This window comes from Streptopelia decaocto (assembly GCF_964273445.1).
Source record: "Streptopelia decaocto genome assembly, chromosome: 26".
Taxonomy (NCBI): Eukaryota; Metazoa; Chordata; class Aves; order Columbiformes; family Columbidae; genus Streptopelia; species Streptopelia decaocto.
This window is the reverse complement of record NC_138681.1, coordinates 3,164,257-3,184,025: the sequence shown is the minus strand read 5'-3', so window position 1 is coordinate 3,184,025 and position 19,769 is coordinate 3,164,257. Positions and strand designations below refer to the sequence as shown.

Here is a 19,769-nt window from a genome sequence, read left to right as displayed (position 1 = left end):
TGGTAACTCCTCGGGTAAGGTTGACAAGAGAGGTGCATTAGTTTGTCTTAAGGACATGTGATGAGCACCAGGACTGAAGTACCAGAGCATAAGGACCGGCATTTTTCTCTCTCTGGTGCTTGTGGCCCCATCCTGTGCTCCCCACAGGGCCCCAACCTGGCACTGATGCTCTGCAGAGCAGGTTGGCTGCAGGACCATGGGGTGACTGCACACTGGTTGTGCTGCTCAGTGAGGGACACAGATGCAACTGGCTGGGCTGCACTCTAACTGGGTTCTTTCCTGGGGGTCTAAAGCTCTGGAAAGGGTCCAGAACATTTCTTGGAACTCAGTGGGTTTTCCGCTCTTTTCGGTTCAGCGATGCCTTCCTTGTCCTTCAGGTTCCCGGAAACTGGTGCAGGAAGACGCTGCCTATCCCCTTCCCAGGGACAGTTGTAGGCTGACCAGCCCTTAATTCTTCAAATCCTCCTTCAGGCCCTTCTTGAAGATGGGCTTGACATCTTCCTTCCCCAAAGACCTCAGAACTTCTCTGATTCTGCTGTCCCTTTGGAAAGCACAATCCAGAATCACGGGCAAGGGTGATGTAGCAGACAGGAGCACTTGCAATGAGCCATCCCAGCAGCTGAGATGAATCTCACTGGGCCACTGGGGTTGTTCCTGGAGTCACACACAGAAATGCCAGGGTTCCATCAGAGCTGGCCTCGTGGACTCCTTCTGCACCCAGGGATGTTCAGAGACAGAGTCTGTCCCTTTTACTCACAGGGACAGGAGTCACATTGTACCTCTGGCCTCCTGTTGCTACCCCAAAGGGATGGGAGGCACCTCAGGCCCACATCATGAGGAATGGACACGGGGACCTCAGTTCAAGGAAGAAGATCCCAGTGGGTGGTTTCATGCGGGCTGTTACTCCCAACGTGAAGTGACCTCGAGACACTGTCTGTCCCGCAGGCCTTCATGGAACTCCCAGGCGTAGCTGATGGCGTTTCTGCTCACTCAGGTTCATGCCATCTCACGCACATGATGTGCATGCTCGCATCTCATATGTACAATGCAAACATGGACTGCTGACCTGTTCATTCAGTGTCCCTCCATGGAGGGAAGAACAACCTCTGTGGGGGAGAGGCCAGAGCTGGAAATGGTGGTTGTGAGGAGCCAGTCCATGGTGACTGACCTGAGGCTCCTTCCACGGGGTGTCCAGTGCACAGGGGCACAGCCCAGCCCCTGCTCTGCTGGTCCTGCAGGTCTCTGGCAGGAGCCTGGCTGGGAGAGGACACTGCTGTGTGCCACCCCTGCACGCACACACACAGTGTTTAGTTGCAAAATGGCGTTTTATAAGGGGGTGACTTTTGTAGGAATAAGCTTGAGAGAAACATTGCAAGAAGATATAAACCATCATGCACTTTTCCTTGTGCAAGTACTGTTACTGAAGTCAGGTCTGTCACAGCAGTGCCCATTGCCTGTCCCTGCCTGCGCTCACAGCACTGACACACAGCAGGACGGTGACCAAGCTGCCAGAGCACTCAGGCCTTGCACCAACAACAGGGGTGAGAAGGAGAGTGTGGAGTGGAACCAGAACAGCTCTGGAAGAACAAGCGCTGGTGCTCCCTGGCAGGGCTGCCAGGATGGACACTTTTCCATCCACACAGGAACTGTCCCTGCAGCTCCAAATAGGCTTTGCTGGAAGGATACCATGAAAATGAGTCAAGACAAGGCCCTTTATTTTGTTTAAATACATGAGATCATGGACAGTAGTTATACAAGAAAAGGAGGCAGTGAATGGGGGATGACAACATTATCACAATAAAACCACCATCAACAAGAAAAAATGGAGATGAAAGGCTGGTTCTGTAATTAGTTACATTAAAACTCTTATGTAGAAAAAGATGGGCGGTTTATTGCTTCAGAAAACACTAAGAGTTTCCACAAGGCATCCTTGAGCTCCTGGTTCCTCATGCTGTAGATGAGGGGGTTCACTGCTGGAGGCACCACCGAGTACAGAACAGACACCACCAGGTCCAGGGATGGGGAGGAGATGGAGGGGGGCTTGAAGTAGGCAAACGTGCCAGTACTGATGAACAGAGAGACCACGGCCAGGTGAGGGAGGCAGGTGGAAAAGGCTTTGTGCCGTCCCTGCTCAGAGGGGATCCTCAGCACGGCCCTCAAGATCTGCACATAGGACACCACAATGAACACAAAACAGCCAAATGCTAAACAGACACTGACCACAAGAAGCCCAAGTTCCCTGAGGTAGGAGTGTGAGCAGGAGAGCTTGAGGATCTGGGGGATTTCACAGAAGAACTGTCCCAGGGCATTGCCCTTGCACAGGGGCAGTGAAAATGTATTGGCTGTGTGCAGCAGAGCATTGAGAAACCCAGTGGCCCAGGCAGCTGCTGCCATGTGGACACAAGCTCTGCTGCCCAGGAGGGTCCCGTAGTGCAGGGGTTTGCAGATGGCAACGTAGCGGTCGTAGGACATGACTGTGAGGAGACAATACTCTGCCACTATCAAGAAGAGAAGTGAAAAGAGCTGTGCAGCACATCCCAAGTATGAAATGGTCTTGGTGTCCCAGAGGGAATTGGCCATGGACTTGGGGAGAATGGTGGACATGGTGCCAATGTCAATGAGGGCGAGGTTGAGCAGGAAGAAGTACATGGGGGTGTGCAGGTGCTGGTCCCAGGCTATGGTGGTGATGATGAGGCCGTTGCCCAGGCGGGCAGCCAGGTAGATGCCCAGGAAGAGCCAGAAGTGCAAGAGCTGCAGCTCCCGTGTGTCTGTGAACGGCAGGAGAAGGAACTGGGTGATGGAGCTGCTGTTGGACATTTGCTGCCTGTGGGCATGAGGACCTGTCATAGGAGGAAAAGACAGTGAAGGTTTAGATGAGACTTCTGTGGGAGAAACCAAAGCCATTTCCCACAGACCTTCCAACCCCGTCACACAAAGAGACACAAAGAGACACCGCTCCTGGTGCAGAAGGGACTGTCAGCATCGGTACCCCCAGGCCTGAGAAACCGAGTTTGAGAGGTTTGGTGTTTCTACAGCTACTTCTCCCCTCCCACCCTGGGGAGTGTTGTTGGGTGTCAGAAACCCTCAGCATTTCTGCTGCACTCAGGGAGAACAGAGCGAGTCCTGCGAGACCAGAGGGTGCCTGTGGGTCAGTGCAGAGTGAGGGCAGCTGCTCTGTCCCTCTGTCTTGCTCCAGCTGCCCTGGGCTGGCACCTTTCTGAGATGGGGGCTGATCACACCCCCATGTTACCCTGAAAAGCTACCAGGCAATGGTGAGAGCAGAGGGATCCAAGTCTGGCCATGACAAGTCTCACCCTTTCCTAAGGTCTCAGCACCCCACGTTTAGTCCAAGAGACACACGGCTCGTTCCCCAGCCCCACAGACTGCATCGCCCACAGCCCACAGGTCAGAGCAAAGCTGGGACACGTGTGCCCATGGACACACCTGCAGGAAAGGACCCACAAGATCAGGCTGTGACTCTGCAGCTGAAACTGCCATCCCCAGAGAGCCTGACAGCAAGAACAAGATCCCAACAGCAGGGACCCAGAGCAGGGGAGCAAGAAGGAAAATGCGGTGAGGGTGGGTGTGAGAGAGGCCAGGGCAGAGGCAGCCGGGCACTCAGACAGCGTCACCCTTCCCCAGCTGTGCAGCCACCTCCCAGACACCAACACTGCCGGGCAGCTGCTCTCAGCCCCTGTGCTCTGCAGAGGAACTGCAGCTCTGGCTGCACAGGAGCTGCTTCATGCCTTGGAGCCCCCGGCCCTGAGGGCAGAGGCTTCACTGGGTGGGACAGGAGGCCAGGGGGCTGCTCACAGGAGGGATCTGACCTGCAGGGGGTCACAGGGACTTTTCTCTCTTCTCCCTCCCATAACAATTCCGGGTTCAGTTTCCTCTCATTTCTGATCATTTCCCTGCTGCCTGGAGATTCTCCCCTGGGAGGTGTTTCCCTGTCCATGTCTGTTCCCTGTCAGTGCTCACAGACCATCCCACCCTCTGTGCCCTCCCCTGGCCCTACAGATCCTGCCTGTTCACAGGGCACTGCCTGGGGGCATCTTCCTGTCTGCAGGCTGGAAAACAGGACAGGTCAGACTAAGGCTGACGGGTCCAGCCAAGGTGATGCAGGTGCTGTGCACAGGCAGAGGGGTGGGGAAGGGATGGCATGAGCCTTCTGGCAGATGTACTGAGCACTCACAGTTGCAGTTCAGGAGTCTCAGTGACTTGTTAAACCATGAGAGCTCATTTTGCATTTATCCTTTCACACATGCCCCTCCGTGCCCCCCCAACTCCAGTCTTGGAATAGGAAACTGAAAGGACAGACTCAGGTAACCTCCTTATCATTAAAGTAATACCTGTACAGAAGCAGCAGAAGGACCATTCCCTGCTGGGGGTCGCTTCTTCCCCACACAGCTTCTCCCCTCAGTGCTGCTGGGCTCTCCTGGGCAGGCTGAGCGCTGACCCTGGCAGGCGGCAGAGTCCCTGCCCGGCACAGCCCTGGGGTGCAGGGACCCTGCTCTGCAGGACAGCCCTGGGCACCCCTGGGTGCTCCCCCTGCAGTCACCCTCAGCAGAAGTTGTCATCATTCCCTGTCCCTCTGACAGTGCAGCAGGGAAGCCCTGCTCTGGAGTGTGTTCTTCTCCTCTACAACAGAGATACTGTGAGAGAGACCTGACAGATCCTGTAAATTGTGGGATGTACCAACTTACGGTCTCCTTACAAGAAATGCAGCTGCATTGTCCTACAGACAGAGACTTACCATGTTAGCACTGTGAAGAGTTGTCTCATTGAATCCTCAGCAACCAGCCACCCCACTTTGCCTTTAATCTCTCTGTGCCTGGCTCCTGTGCCCTCGGTGCTGCAGGCAGAGCCCTCAGCCCTGCTGCGTGTGCAGAGGAGCTGCTCCTGGGCAGAGCTGTCTCTCTGCAGCGCTGCCGCTGCCATGAGCTCCCTGTGTCCCAGGAGCCCAGCCCAGCTCAGCAGCACAGGAGCAGCCCAAGGTGCTCTAATGACCCCTCTGGTGGGTTTGGTGCTGAGTCCATGGACCTCAGACCCTGAGGGGAAGCTGATGAAACTTTTCAAGAAGTCAAAGTCAGATGCAAACTCCAAAGTTTCTTGTAATGTTAATGGGTCCCACTGAGGGACACAACTGAAGAACTGACCCCAGAGTTTGGTTAGAGCAGAAAACTAGAGGCAGTGGTGACAGGTCAGGAAAAGCAAAGTAAAGGTGTCTGTGATGCTGAGTAAACCTGAATGTGTTTCATTAACCAAAGGATTAAACCTTGATGCCACTTTGGAAATCAGATCCTGTCCCTCCCACGTTGCCCAGGGCTCTTCCTGGGCCAGTGTGATGTGGGGCTGTGCAAGGCCAAGGGCAGGACTATGGTCCCACACCTCCCAGGTTCCTGGCTGGGGACAAGGAGCCATGAGGCCCCTGTGCTGCAAGGACAAGGTGTCTCCTCACAGGCATCAGAGGTGCAGACAACAGCCACAGCCAAGGGGAGAAGGAGCTCATGGCTGGTGGGGCTTTCAGCCTCTTTCCATCCCGTGATCATCTCCACGACAGCCTGTCCTGTGCTGTCCATCCCCTGCACCTCTGTCCCTGCAGGCTGGAGACATCCCCCCTGCTGCCCCACCTTGCTCCTGTCTGAGCATCTTCCTTCCTTTGCTGAGATCTCTCCATCCTCCCCAGCTGGTCCTTGAAGCACAAAGCCTTGGGCTGATGCAGACTCCCTCTGCTGACCTGCTCCACCACAGCACTGCCCTTCCATCACATTCCTTTCTGCTCATGTCCACCCTGGACCTCCGCAGCTGCACTTTGGCCATTATTTCTTTCTCATGCTCTTTCCCACTATGCAGAAACCTCCACCACCTCTGAAACCGCCCTTCAAGCACTCTCAGGCTACTCCTGCACTGCTGCAGCCTCCCCAGCGCTGCTGGGCCAAAGCAGCCCAGGTCCCTCAGCACCCCACACCATGTGCACAAGGTGATGAACCTGCCTTGGCACAGCCCTGCACTCTCCAGTTCCTCCCTGCTGCTCCAGACTGGGAAGCCGCACACTGGCACACACCCGTGTGTGTGGGTCACCCCAGTGCTAAACCGACTGGGATGAGAACTGCAGGTGTCTGGGTCCCCACGCTCCTCCTCATGCAGCCCCGTGTGCAGCTGCCTTGTTCATGGTGAGCGTGCACCACGGGCTGGGGTGGGGACCTTGGAGTGCCCAGGCCCTTCTCCTCAGGGTCACTGCTCAGTGTGCCAGGTCCTGCTCTGTCCTGATCGATGGGGTTATTGTGCCACCCTGATACAGAACTGGCCACTTCCCCTTATGAAACTTCAGGTCTTTCTGATGGGTGAATTCCAGATTTCCTCAAAGTTGCGTCTCTCCCTGGACAGAAGCTCCGTTCGCTCAGTTGTTAATGTTTCCATGCAGATGGCTTATCCTGCTTAGGGTGTCTCTCTCAAAATAACAGTATAAGAAGTTACAGGGCACTACAAATACCGTCTCCTAGAGAAACTGTGGAGTCTTGGGCGTCCAGTACTCATAATGCCAGATGTCTGCACTTTGAGGGGAATTTTCCCTTCATATGGTAGAGCAGCAGGAATGTGTGGAGCTCTGCCTGGGGACAGACAATGTCAGCTGAAGGTTGAGGAGTCAGCATGAGAGGGCAGAACAACATGGGCAGTGTTGTGGTGACTGGACATCAGCTACTGACTCACTGATGAGAAATTGGAATGAGATGAGGCCTCCTCCAGACAAATGAAAGAAGCCTCACGTTTCCAGGGCCATGTCCTCATGGCAGATCTGAGATATCCCAATATCTGCAAGGAACCAGCCATCCAGGAGGGTTTGGAGCTCATTGACAACATCTTCCTGACACGATGACTGAGGAGTCAGTGGGTGAGGTGCCCTGTGGGACTTCACACTTACAAACCAGAAAGAGTTGGTCAGGATGGAACAGTCAGGGATGGGAAAGTGGAGCTGAGGCTCCTGGGAGATGAGAACAAGGCCAAGAGCAGGATTTCAGGAGAGCAGGATTTGGCTGCTGAGGGACCTGCTTGGGTCCTGTGGGATATGACCTTGGTGTCTGCAGAGCTTTTCTCTCCCATCTCCTCCCTCCTCTCTCCCACCTGCTGTTGCGCAGCGTTTTTTACCCTTTCTCAAATACAATATCCCAGAGGTGCTGCTGGCATCACTGAGTGGCTCAGATTGGGCAAGGAGTGGGTCCATCTTGGAGCAGCTGAAATCGGCTCTGACTGACATCGGTCAAACTCCTGTTGTCTTCTCAGAGAGGTGACAACTGTAGCACACCCACACTCACCCCCAGTTTCAAGACTTTGACATGTAAACCAAGTACAGGGTGACAACATGTTCAGTGTTACAAAATAATTGATCATGGAGAAGGAATGGAAAAGATCTTCTATCAGGAACCTGAGGAATTCTGCAGTCAATGAGCAGGTTCCTATGGGGAACTGTACTTGCCCTGGCATTCATTGACCAGTCAAAGCTGTAGGTGCCAACATTCCAGAAGATCTTGGGACAACTTCTTAATGTGGCTGCCTGAGGGGCCAACAAGGTTGATGCTGACCTGAATCTGTAACTGGGAAACAAGAAAGAGCTGGTGAGGGATGTGAACATCAGTGTCCACCTTGGCTGTTGTGACCAGGACACAGTGGGGTCCCAGGCACCAGAGGGGAGGGAGGAAGGCCAGCAGCACAGCACAGGCTGGTGGGCTCCAGAGGAGAAGACTTGGACATACTGGGGGATGGTGGGCAAAGTGGTGACATGGAAGTAGGTGTGAAGGGTGAAGGAGCTCAGCAAATCTGATCAGCCTTACAGGACAGGCTGCTCCAAGCACAGGAATGATCTCTCCAAGCTCCATGGAAAGAAGCATTTATCTCATGAGGCTGCTGATCTGAACCGATGGAGCTGCAGGGCACAAAGGCAGCACACAGGAGGTGGGAGCAGGGGAACCTGCAAAGGAGGAATTTAGAAACCTTGTTCATGGATGCAGAGAATATGCCAAAGCTGCCCTGTACTTGATACCTTTAGGGGAGGCTGAGGGCAGCAAGATGAGCTGACCGAGCTTCACTTGCAGTAAGAGAATAGACAGGGTGATCATGGGCCTGCTGCTGAACTTCGTAAGACTAACATCAGACAGGACTGAGTTTCTTCATGGCTTCTTTGCCTCCATCTTCACCAGCAAGGTCTCCTGGGACTTTGCTCCTGAAGGCAGGAGTCTGGAGAACACCCAGCAGTGGATGGGGCTCAAGTCAGGGGTGACCTGAGCAAACTCAGACACCGTTACAGAACAGGAGATGGGTCACTTGACCGGCTCCTGAACACAAGTATCGCTGTGCTATGGCACCTGAGATTGCCAGGAACACCCACCTCTTGGTCCAGAGAAGTGTGACTCCTCTTGATCTGTCCTGGCCTGTCTCCTCACTCACATGGTGATTTAGGCACCCACTTTTCTGACATATTCAGTCTTTATCAGGAGATGCTCCAGATCAGTATGAACAGCACACTGCTGAGACCACCTGTTCTGGAAAGGGAGAGAAGGGCAAGCAGAGAATGAAATAGAAGAAATTTGGCTTTGTTCCTATTTATTATGCAAATGCTCTCTGTTTGACTGTTCCAAAAATCTCTCTAAACATCCACACCAGACCTGAAGCCTTTAGGAAAATGCTGCACAGAGCCTTGGCTTGTAAGAGCATTTTCGATATTAATGAGCCCTCTGCTGCCATGATCCTGAACTGCAGATACTGAGAGAATGAATAAACCTCTAATGAAGTGAAAGGCAGGAGCAAACCCCAAGTTTCTGAGGGTGTTTGGGACCCCATGAAGGGCCATCACTGACACAGCTGTGAAGGAAACAACCAGTGCAGGTCCCTGTCCCTGGAGGCTGCTGAAGGAAAGACTTGGAGACGCTGGTTCCAGGTGGTGAGGGCCATGTGGAGGTGGCTCTGATGCCATGTGAGCCCTTGATGCTTGTTCATCACCAGAATGGCTGAGCCCTGACCCCTGGGACCTGGTAGATTTTTCTGAACTGTTTTTCAAGGCTTTTCCTGTGGTCAGTGTGAGTGTTTTGTATTTTGGGCGTGATATTTATGTCAAGTGTTGTTGCTTTAACTGCAAGGCTCTGGTTTTCTGTGGATTGGAAATGCCTGTGAGCTCCTCAAAATTCATCCAGCTCCTTTCATACACCTGGCAATGGTCACCAGTCTCCTCAACGTCCCAGTCACACTCTTGCTTGAATCCTCTATAATCCATATCCATCACTCCAGCCAAGTGCTTCTTGGTTCTTCCTGGTGCTTATTATAAACTTGTCGCTCTCTCCATAGCTCATGGTGCGCTTTCTTGACCATAACAGCCCTTTATGACCATGTCTCACTAAATGGTTGTGTTTGTATGATCATTTGTGCAGAAAGGGCAGTCACAGGACAGCACCCAATATGTCAAAACTGATGCCCAGTGAAATGCCGTAAAGCCCTGATGAGTTCCCCTGTGTCTGTGTCTCTCCTGGAAGGAGTCTGTCCCGAGAAGGGGATCCAGCTCCTGCCACTCTCTGCAGAGGCACATGAGCAGTGTCCATCACCGGGGGACACAAAGGGTGACATTTGCCACACCACCCTTCATCTGAACCACTTAGATGTGTGCTTGTGGATGAGGTATGGAGCCTTATATTGCAAGTGCCTATTTAATTGTCATTGCCAGAGGGGCTACCACAGATGCAGTGTAATATTTTAGAAATATGTAAATATAAGCATATACGACTGACATTCCTAGACAAATTACACAAACACCTGAAGGATTATTCATGCTTTTTACATGATTATCCTCAGAAGCCCCACCAGCTTTGCATCTCAGGAAATGGGATCCAGAGTCCAAGGGCAGGATAGTTTAGGCTCTGTGCTGGGATCCGGAAACTGAAACGTGCTCCCATCTCCCAGCCCCCTGCCCTCCTCAGTGAGGGTGTGAGACATTCTGCAGCGAGGGCTGAACTCACAGCCATGACCAGTATCTTATGTCCAGCTGCAGCCAGTGGTGTCCTGCCAGCTCAGGATTGGAGCTTCCATTGCTGGAGGTGTTTAAAAGACGTGGAGATGTGGCACTTTGGGACATGGTTTGGTGGAGTACTTGGGAGTGTTAGATTTACGGTTGGACTCCATGTTCTTAAGGGTCTTTTCCAGCCTAAATGATTCTATGATGCTATGATTCTATAATTTGGGTTAAACCATTTCAATCCCATCACCTCCAGCTTCCCTCAGAGGCGGCTGTTGTGTGGCACAACTGTCCTGGGTCTCCAGGCAGGTTGGGCACTGGGTTGGTGTCTGCATTGGCAGTTTTCCCCTTCCTGGGGTAAAAGGCTGTTGAGCAGAGACAGTTGTAGAGATTTGGGTCACAGGGTTTGCAGCAATCCTGTCAAACTCTGAGCAGGAGGAGCTTTGGAGCCAAGGGAGGACACAGACATTCTCAAGGATGTTTTTGAACAGTGGCACTATGACTAATAACAGCAACAAGTAACTCCTCATTCTTGGTTATGCTGCTGAACTAAAGCTCTTTAGTGTCCCTTGCAGCAGTCTTTCTCACTTTTCAAAATACATATTGCATCTCAGTAGGTGGCCTCTTCTATGAAGTCCTTGGAACAGTGCTTTCTCTCACTTCCACCTTTTTTTTCATTGAAAGAATACACCTCTTGGTCAGAATTGCTCCCAAATCATCCCTCTTCCATACATTTTCTCCTTTCTTTGTCTGGTGTGAGGGGCAGGTGCCATAGGGAAGTTGTTTCCTTTTTAGCCAATGAAAGCCAAGGAACAGGTTAGTGAAAAGGCACAAAGGAAGCCAGAATCTTGATGTGGTGTGCACTGACAATACATTGTTCCCTACATTTCTAATCTGTGCAGTCCCAACTGTGCAGCAGAGATTGGAGTTATAAGCCCCCTTCATCTGCCCTGTTTGGCACCATGTAAAATGGAACTAGCCCAGTCCAATGGCTGGTTTTGATTCTCTTCACAGCCTGAAGCACCACATGGGTCTGGAGATGAGCCAGGATGCTCAGTGAGGACTAAAACTTCTTGGTTCTTAAAGTTCCGGTGTTCCCTGTAATCTCAGCAGACAAGGCATGCCAATTGCTCGCTGCAAGGAGCTGGTCAAGAGCCTCGTCTCCATTTCTATAATGATGGATTTGCTGCCTGGCTGATGTGCAGTCTCTGTACATGGATGCTGACACCTGTTGAGCAACCTGCTCTGAAAGATTTAACAACATGAGCTGTTCTTTCTGGAAGGGCATTAGGACAGCAAAAAAAAAGAAGAACTTGGGTCAGGGCAAAAGAGAAAGGATGGAAAAGTTGTGGTCAGGACTGGTCGGGGGCCCTTGTAAAGCAGCCCTGCACCTCATGTGAATTATTTCTGTGGTCACAGAGAACCTGAGAGCTTTGTCTAAACTGAAAACATGAAGGGCAAGGAAGGACAGCGTCATTCAGGCTGGATGGGACCTCGGGAGGTGTCTTGACCAACCTCCTGCTCAAAGTGGGGTCAGACCAGATTCCTCAGGGCTTTATCCAGACACATCTTGGTCAATTGGCTTTTTACCCATCTATTTACACACTGACACAGACCATAATATCCTACCTTGGAAAAAATAATGCTACAGGAGATGACACTGAATGCTTTGTGACATTCACGTATCAGACCATGTTGTTAGCCCACATCCACAACCCTGTCCTTTCCTCACAGAAAGCAAAGAGGATGGACAGGCACAACCTGCCCTGGGCAAACCCCGTCACCTTCTCTTCCACACACCCAGAAATGGGGTCCCAGTGGACATGCTCTGGGGCACAGCCCTTAGTTCCCCTGCTCACCCATTGGCCATTTGGAAAAGTGCACACACTGTGTGAGAGCTGCCAGTGGTCAGGGAGTCCCCCCAGTCTCCATGAGCTTTCACAGATGGTGGAGAGTGGCCTCACTGTGACATGGTCCTGCTGTCCCAGCTCCTGGGATGCTGCCCCTGCTGTCCCATAGACTGGAGAGGATTGTGTTAGTTCCAGTGACCCCTGACTTGATCCCCATCCACTGCTGCTTGTTCTGACTCCAGACACAGAGGCCTGGGAGACCTTGCTGGTGAAGAGGGAGAACGAGAGGACACAGGGATTCTCACCTCTTTCTCTTATTAAGTTCATCAGTGGCCACACAGTGTCTTTCTTTCTCATTTAACTGTTCCTGCAGTAGTAACAGCTCATTTTGGGCCCTTGACTTGCCTTACAGGTCTGGACTGAGCTTTGATCTGGACTGTTGCTGTGCTTGGTGGCTGCTGTCCTTGCAGAGCAGATGAACTCACTCCTGCCACCATGCCTGGCAGTTCATTCCATCCGTGTCACAGCTCTGTCTGCAGCACTGACAGCTCCAGCTCCCCAGTCAGGTCCCTGGCTGAGGACATTGCCTCACATCTGGGCTGAGCCACCCCAGCTGTGGCACCAGCCCAGCTCTGACCTGCACAAGAAACCTGGTACCAAGTGTCCAAGAGCCCATGTGTGCAAAGGCTTTGAATCAGAGCACAGACATGACATGGCCAAAGATTGATGAATGTCTCTCTAGACCTAGGAGTGTAAAACCAGAACAAAATACCTAAAGGCATTCAACTGAAGATATTCCTCCCCCCTGCCTGGAGATATTAGATCCTTTGCTGTAACATTCCTGGTCTCCTGTCTAATGGTGGGACAAGAAAAGATGATTCTCATACCGATTCATTTTTTAAAATGAAAAATACAATGCTGGAAAGAAATGTCTCTAAAGAGGAGAGAGAATCAACATCACTGATTACTTCAACTTCAAAGTTGTGCCAGTGGAGCCCCAGGGACACCTGGAGGAGCCCAGAGGGGACAGAGAAAGGGACATCATGGGCTGCTCCTGTGCTGCTGAGCTGGGCTGGGCTCCTGGGACACAGGGAGCTCATGGCAGCGGCAGCGCTGCAGAGAGACAGCTCTGCCCAGGAGCAGCTCCTCTGCACACGCAGCAGGGCTGAGGGCTCTGCCTGCAGCACCGAGGGCACGGGAGCCAGGCACAGAGAGATTAAAGGCATCGTGGGGTGGTTGGTTGCTGAGGATTCAATGAGACAAATCAGAGTTCTAACACGGTAAGTCTCTGGCTGTAGGACAATGCAGCTGCATTTCCTGGTAGGAGACCCTAAGCTGGTACATCCGACAAATTACAATTTATCTGTCAGGTCTCTGTCACAGTATCTCTGTTGTAGAGGAGAAGAACACACTCCAGAGCAGGGCTTTCCTGCCGCACTGTCAGAGGCACGGGGAATGATGACAACTTCTGCTGAGGGTGACTGCAGGGGGAGCACCCAGGGGTGCCCAGGGCTGTCCTGCAGAGCAGGGTCCCTGTCTGCTTCCTGTCCCTGTCCCTGTCCCTGCTTCCCCCCACAAGCAGTGGGGGGAAGGAGCATCCCCGATAAGGGCAGGAAAGGTGCTTCTGCTGTGGAGAGGCTGCTGTGTGGGTCAGTGCTCCTCACAGCCCCAGATCACCTGCAGGATTTTTGTAAGGCGATGCCCCAATGACAAGATCAATGCAAGGATTACCAGACAGATAGGGAGCTTTCCTGAGCCTGTTTTTTCAGTTTCCTCTCCCAAGGGGTGGGGGGTGCAGGAAAGGATAAGATAAAAATGAGCTCTCATGTTTAAACAAGTCACTGAGACTCCTGAACTGCAACTCTGAGTGCTCAGTACATCTGCCAGAAGGCTCATGCCATCCCTTCCCCACCCCTCTGCCTGTGCACAGCACCTGCATCACCTTGGCTGGACCCGTCAGCCTTAGTCTGACCTGTCCTGTTTTCCAGCCTGCAGACAGGAAGATGCCCCCAGGCAGCACCAGGAAGAACCAAGAAGCACGAGGCCTCTTCTGAAGATCAAGAGGCCTGAGCAGCCGTGATTGGCCATTGTAGGTGTGGGAGAGGGTCAGGGCATGTCAGGGAGAAGCAATGAGATGGTGATGGCTTCAGTGAACCCTTCCAGCCATGTCTGAGCCCAGAAATGGAAAGCAGTTGGTGTCTGCAGGTGGAGGAGGAACAGGAGGAAGGTTTTCCAGGGAATACGGAAGGAAGAAAGGCCTCTCTGGGCTAATCATGTATGGCAGTGCCATTTGCATGCTGTGGGCATGGCTGTGCCTGGGAGATGGGGAACGGCTGCTGCTGGGGTGGCTGTGCTCAGTCATGGCCCATGAGCTGACCCTGCTCTGCTCCTCTCTTACACTGCCCACACTTGGATGGTCCTCAGGAATCATCCATGATCCTGGTGGATGCATGAACCTCCTGCAGTGATGGGTATGGATCCAAATAGAGGATTAAAGCAAGTGTGGAACTGGGACATTGAGGTGCCTGGTGACCATTGCCAGGTGAATGAAAGAAGCTGGAGGAGTTATGAGGAGCTCACAGGCATTTCCAACTCCACAGAAAACCAGAGCCTTGCAGTTAAAGCAACAGCACTTGACATAAACACCACCCCCAAAACACAAAACACTCACACTGACCACAGGAAAAGCCTTGAGAAACATTGGAGAAAAATCCCCCAGGTCCCAGGGGTCAGGGCTCAGCCATTCTGGTGATGAACAAGCATCAAGGGCTGACATGGCATCAGAGCCACCTCCGCATGGCCCTCACCACCTGGAACCAGCGTCTCCAAGTCTTTCCTTCACCAGCCTCCAGGGACAGGGACCTGCACTGGTTGTTTCCTTCACAGCTGTGTCAGTGATGGCGCTTCATGGGGTCCAAACACCCTCAGAAACTTGGGGTTTGCTTCTGCCTTTCACTTCATTAGAGGTTTGTTCATTCTTTCAGTATCTGCAGTTCAGGATCATGGCACCAGAGGGCTCATGAACATCGAAAATGCTCTTACAAGCCAAGGCTCTATGCATCATTTTCCTAAAGGCTTCAAGTCGGGTGTGGATGATTAGAGAGAGTTCAGGAACAGCCAAACAGAGAGCATTTCCACATTAAATAGCAGTTAAGCCAAATTTCTTCTATTCCCTTCCCTGCTCACCCTTTCCTCCCTTTCCAGAACAGGTGGTATCAGCAGCCTCCAGTCCATGTTGATGTATTGCATCTCCTGATAAAGACTGAATGTATTGGAAAAGTGGGTGCCTAAATCACCATGTGAATGAGGAGACAGGCCAGGACACCTCAAGAGGAGTCACACTCCTCTGGACTAAGAGGTGGGTGTCCCTGGCAATCTCAGGTGCCACAGCACAGCGATACTTGTGTTCAGGAGCTGGTCAAGTGACCCATCTCCTGTTCTGTAACGGTGTCTGAGTTTGCTCAGGTCACCCGTGACTTGAGCCCCATCCACTGCTGGGTGTTCTCCAGACTCCTGCCTTTAGGAACAAAGTCCCAGGAGACCTTGCTGGAGAAGATGGAGGCAAAGAAGCCATGAAGAACCTCAGTCCCATCTGATTCTACTCTTACAAAGTTCAGCAGCAGGCCCACGTTCACCCTGTCTATTCTCTTACTGCAAGTGAAGCTCTGTCAGCTCATCTTGCTGCCCTTCAGGTACAGGTATCAAGTCCAGGGCAGCTTTAGTATCATCCCACATACATGGACAAGGTTTCTAAATTCCTCCTTTGCAGCTTCCCCTGCTCCCACCTCCTGTGTGATGCCTTTGTGCCCTGGAGCTCCATCAGTTCAGAGAATCAGTCTCACGAGATAAATGCTTCTGTTCATGGGTACTTGGAGAGATCATTCTTGTGCTTGGAGCAGCCTGTCCTGTAAGGATTATCAGATTTCCTGAGCTCCTTCACCCTTCAGATCTACTTCCATGTCACCACTTTGCCCACCATCCCCCAGTATGTCCAAGCCTTCTCCTCTGGACCCACCAGCCTGTGCTCTGCTGTTGGCCTTCCTCCCTCCCCTCTGGTGCCTGGGACCCCACTGTGTCCTGCTCACGACAGCCAAGGTGGACACTGATGTTCACATCCCTCACCAGGGTTTCCTTGTTTCCCAGATCCCAATCCAGGTGAGAATCACCTTTGTTGCCCATCAAGCAGACATTTTAAGAAATTGGCCCAAGATCTTTTGAAACTGCACCTGCAAATATGCCATGCCAGTGAATGTCAGAACAATTACAGTTTCCCATGGGAACCTGCTCTTTGACTGGTGATTTCCTCAGGTTGCTGACAGAAGATCTTTCCCATTTCTTCTCCATGATGCAGCAGTTTGTTACACCCAACACACTGTCACCCTGTACTGGGTTTACATGGCAAATTCTGAGGGTGAGTGTGGGTGTGCTGCAGTTGTCACCTCTGAGAGGACAACATGAGTTTCACTGACATCAGACAGAGGGGATTTCAACTTCCCATGTCAGGAAGATGTTGTCAATGAGCTCCAAAACCTGCCTTGTCCCCAGCCAGGAACCTGGGAGGTGTGTGACCATAGTCCTGCCCTTGGCCTTGCACAGCCCCACATCACACTGTCCCAGGAAGGGCCCTGGGCAATGTGGGAGTGACAGGATCTGACTTCTCAGGGCTGGGAGTCAGGACTTGGCCCTTTGGTTAATGAAACACATCCAGGTTTACTCAGCATCAGAGAGAACTTTACTTTGCTTTTCCTGACCTGTCATCTCTGCCTCCAGTTTTCTTCTCTAACAAAACCTGAATATTGTTTCTCAGTAGGTTCCCTCAGTGGGACCCATTAATAGTACAAGAAACTTTGGAGTCTGACTCTAACTTTGACTTCTTGAGAAGTTTCATCACCTTCCTCCAGGGTCTGAAGTTCATGGACTCAGCACCAAACCCACCAGAGGGGTCATTAAAGCACCTTGGGCTGCTCCTGTGCTGCTGAGCTGGGCTGGGCTCCTGGGACACAGGGAGCTCATGGCAGCGGCAGCGCTGCAGAGACACAGCTTTGCCCAGGAGCAGCTCCTCTGCACACGCAGCAGGGCTGAGGGCTCTGCTTGGGGATCTCAGCAGACGAGCAAGGCACAGAGAGATTAAAGGTGGTCAGGACTGGGAGGATGACTGAGAGCTCACTGGAGGAGAAACCTTTGCAGCCCTTGCCATGGTAAGTCTCTGGTGCAGGGCAGTGCAGCTGCAGCTCCTGGAGGCATCTCCTAAAACTGGCACAGGCACAGCTGGTGGGATCTGTAAGGACAGGGCTCTTTGTCAGGCCGTGTTGAACACTGTGAAGCCGGGTGAGCACCCAGGGGTGCCCAGGGCTGTCCTGCAGAGCAGGGTCCCTGCACCCCAGGGCTGTGCCGGGCAGGGACTCTGCCGCCTGCCAGGGTCAGCGCTCAGCCTGCCCGGGAGATCCCATGGCAGCAGCTGTGGGGGGAAGGAGCGACCCCCGGCAGGGCAGGCAGGGAGCTGGTGGGGTTGAAGGGGCTGTGTGGGTCAGGGCTGCTCAGAGCTCCAGATCCCCCCACAGACATGGCACAGGGTCCTTCTGAACAAGGACATCAGTACAGGAACAGCTGCCAGGGAAGAAGTCTGTGCTTTCAGTTTTCCACTCTTGCTCCTCTGGGTGTGCAGTGGAGATGGGGATTTATTTCTCTCTTTGGAGAAGACTCTGAGACCCCATTTCTCGTTAGGACTTGTCTGAGCTGCTCCTGAGCCCCTGCACACACAGAGCTGCCCCTGGGCAGTGCCAGGAGGTGTGAGCAGGACAGAGCTGAGCACACAGCGGGTGGGACGGGGTCTGTGACACTGACAGAGAGCAGACCAGGGACAGACACACAGCTGCAGGCAGCACAGACATAAGCAGGGAGAGGGAGCTCCCACCAGATATGCCAGGGACGGGATTTAGGAATCCCCTGCAATCCCCTGCAGTGCAGACACATTTCCCAGTGCAACCCCTGGTCTCCTCTCCTCCCCAGCAGACCCTCTGCCCCAAAGCCATGGGGTCCAGGTCACGAGTCTCCACCTCAGCAGCTGGACCTCCAGGTGAAGGGCCCCTGGAACGTGGTACACAAAAAAGGTGCTAAAAGTACTTGCTCTCCAGTGTCATTATGTGAGTGGCAGCAGCACAGCCGGGTCAGGAGAAGGTTCCACAGCATGCCCGTCTGCCTTTCTGTCCTTGCTTTATTTTCTGGTAGCACTGCAGTGTCCTTCCCTGTTTCTCCACCTGTCTCTGGTGCTCTTGCTCTCTGGGGTTGGGGTGGAACTGTGGGTCAGTTTTTGTTCTGACACCAACACCGGGGTCTTGACCCAGAGGTGTGTTCATAGAAATTAGCTGTCGATGCTGCATTTTAAACTGTGATGAACTGTTATTCAAACTTAGTAGAAAGAGAGAATGAGCGGAAACATTCCTCCACGAGGGAGGAGGTTTTCCATGTGAAACAGCCTGTTTATTTTCCCCAGAGAAGTCACCCCTAATATGTAACTGTCTTTTCTCCTTGCACAGGTCCTCATACCCACAGGCAGCAAATGTCCAACGGCAGCTCCATCACCCAGTTCCTCCTCCTGCCGTTCACAGACACACGGGAGCTGCAGCTCTTGCACTTCTGGCTCTTCCTGGGCATCTACCTGGCTGCCCTCCTGGGCAACGGCCTCATCATCACCACCATAGCCTGGGACCAGCACCTGCACACCCCCATGTACTTCTTCCTGCTCAACCTCGCCCTCCTCGACCTGGGCTCCATCTCCACCATTGTCCCCAAGTCCATAGCCAACTCTCTGTGGGACACCAGGGCCATATCATACTCAGGATGTGCTGCACAGCTCTTTTCATTTGCATTCTTGATAGTAGCAGAATATTGTATGCTCACAGTTATGTCGTACGACCGCTACGTTGCCATCTGCAAACCCCTGCACTACGGGACCCTCCTGGGCAGCAGAGCTTGTGTCCACATGGCAGCAGCTGCCTGGGCCACTGGGTTTCTCAATGCTCTGCTGCACACGGCCAATACATTTTCACTGCCCCTGTGCAAGGGCAATGCCCTGGGCCAGTTCTTCTGTGAAATCCCCCAGATCCTCAAGCTCTCCTGCTCACACTCCTACCTCAGGGAACTTGGGCTTCTTGTGATTAGTGTCTGTTTAGGATTTGGGTGTTTTGTGTTCATTGTGGTGTCCTATGTGCAGATCTTGAGGGCCGTGCTGAGGATCCCCTCTGAGCAGGGACAGCACAAAGCCTTTTCCACCTGCCTCCCTCACCTGGCCGTGGTCTCCCTGTTTGTCAGCACTGGTATGTTTGCCAACCTGAAGCCCCCCTCCATTTCCTCCCCATGGCTGGACCTGGTGGTGTCTGTTCTGTACTCAGTGGTGCCTCCAGCAGTGAACCCCCTCATCTACAGCATGAGGAACCAGGAGCTCAAGGATGCCCTCTGGAAACTCATGTCTTAGTGATTTCTGAAGCAATAAACTGCCCATTTGCTTCTACATAGTAGTTTTAGTGTAACTAATCACAGGCCCAGCCTGTCGTCTGGATTTTCTGTTGTTGTTGGTTCTTTTTTTATTGTGATAATGTTGTCATCTCATTTCTGAAATCTCTGTCTGCTTTTCTGTTATAACCACTGGCTGTGTAAATGAGGAGCTGTGTTCTCCTTGTCTTTATGCAAAATAAAGGTCTCTTTAGTGACTTGTTCTTTACTATATCCTTCCTGCAAGGCCTTATGGAGCTGCAGGGACAGTTCCTGTGTCCATGGGTGGAAGGGAAAAGAGTCCGTCGTGTTAGCCCTGCCAGGGAGCACCAGCGCTTGTTCTTCCAGAGCTGTTCTGGTTCCACTCCACACTCTCCTTCTCATCCCTTGTGTTCGTGCAAGGCCTAGGAGAGGACAAGTTGTCCTCATGG

General features: G+C 52.6%; 2 protein-coding genes across 2 annotated transcripts; one reads left to right on the top strand and one right to left on the bottom strand.

Moving 5' to 3' along the window:
• Positions 1-1,866: 1,866 nt before the first annotated feature.
• LOC309450374 (olfactory receptor 14A16-like) lies at positions 1,867-2,817 on the bottom strand (the record flags this gene model as incomplete). Its single annotated transcript, XM_082073209.1, has 1 exon — positions 1,867-2,817. The coding sequence occupies one exon, from the start codon at positions 2,815-2,817 to the stop codon at positions 1,867-1,869; it is 951 nt and encodes a 316-aa protein (XP_081929335.1).
• A 15,589-nt stretch (positions 2,818-18,406) lies between these two features.
• On the top strand, positions 18,407-19,321 carry LOC309450373 (olfactory receptor 14J1-like; the record flags this gene model as incomplete). Its single annotated transcript, XM_082073208.1, has 1 exon — positions 18,407-19,321. The coding sequence occupies one exon, from the start codon at positions 18,407-18,409 to the stop codon at positions 19,319-19,321; it is 915 nt and encodes a 304-aa protein (XP_081929334.1).
• Positions 19,322-19,769: the final 448 nt, after the last annotated feature.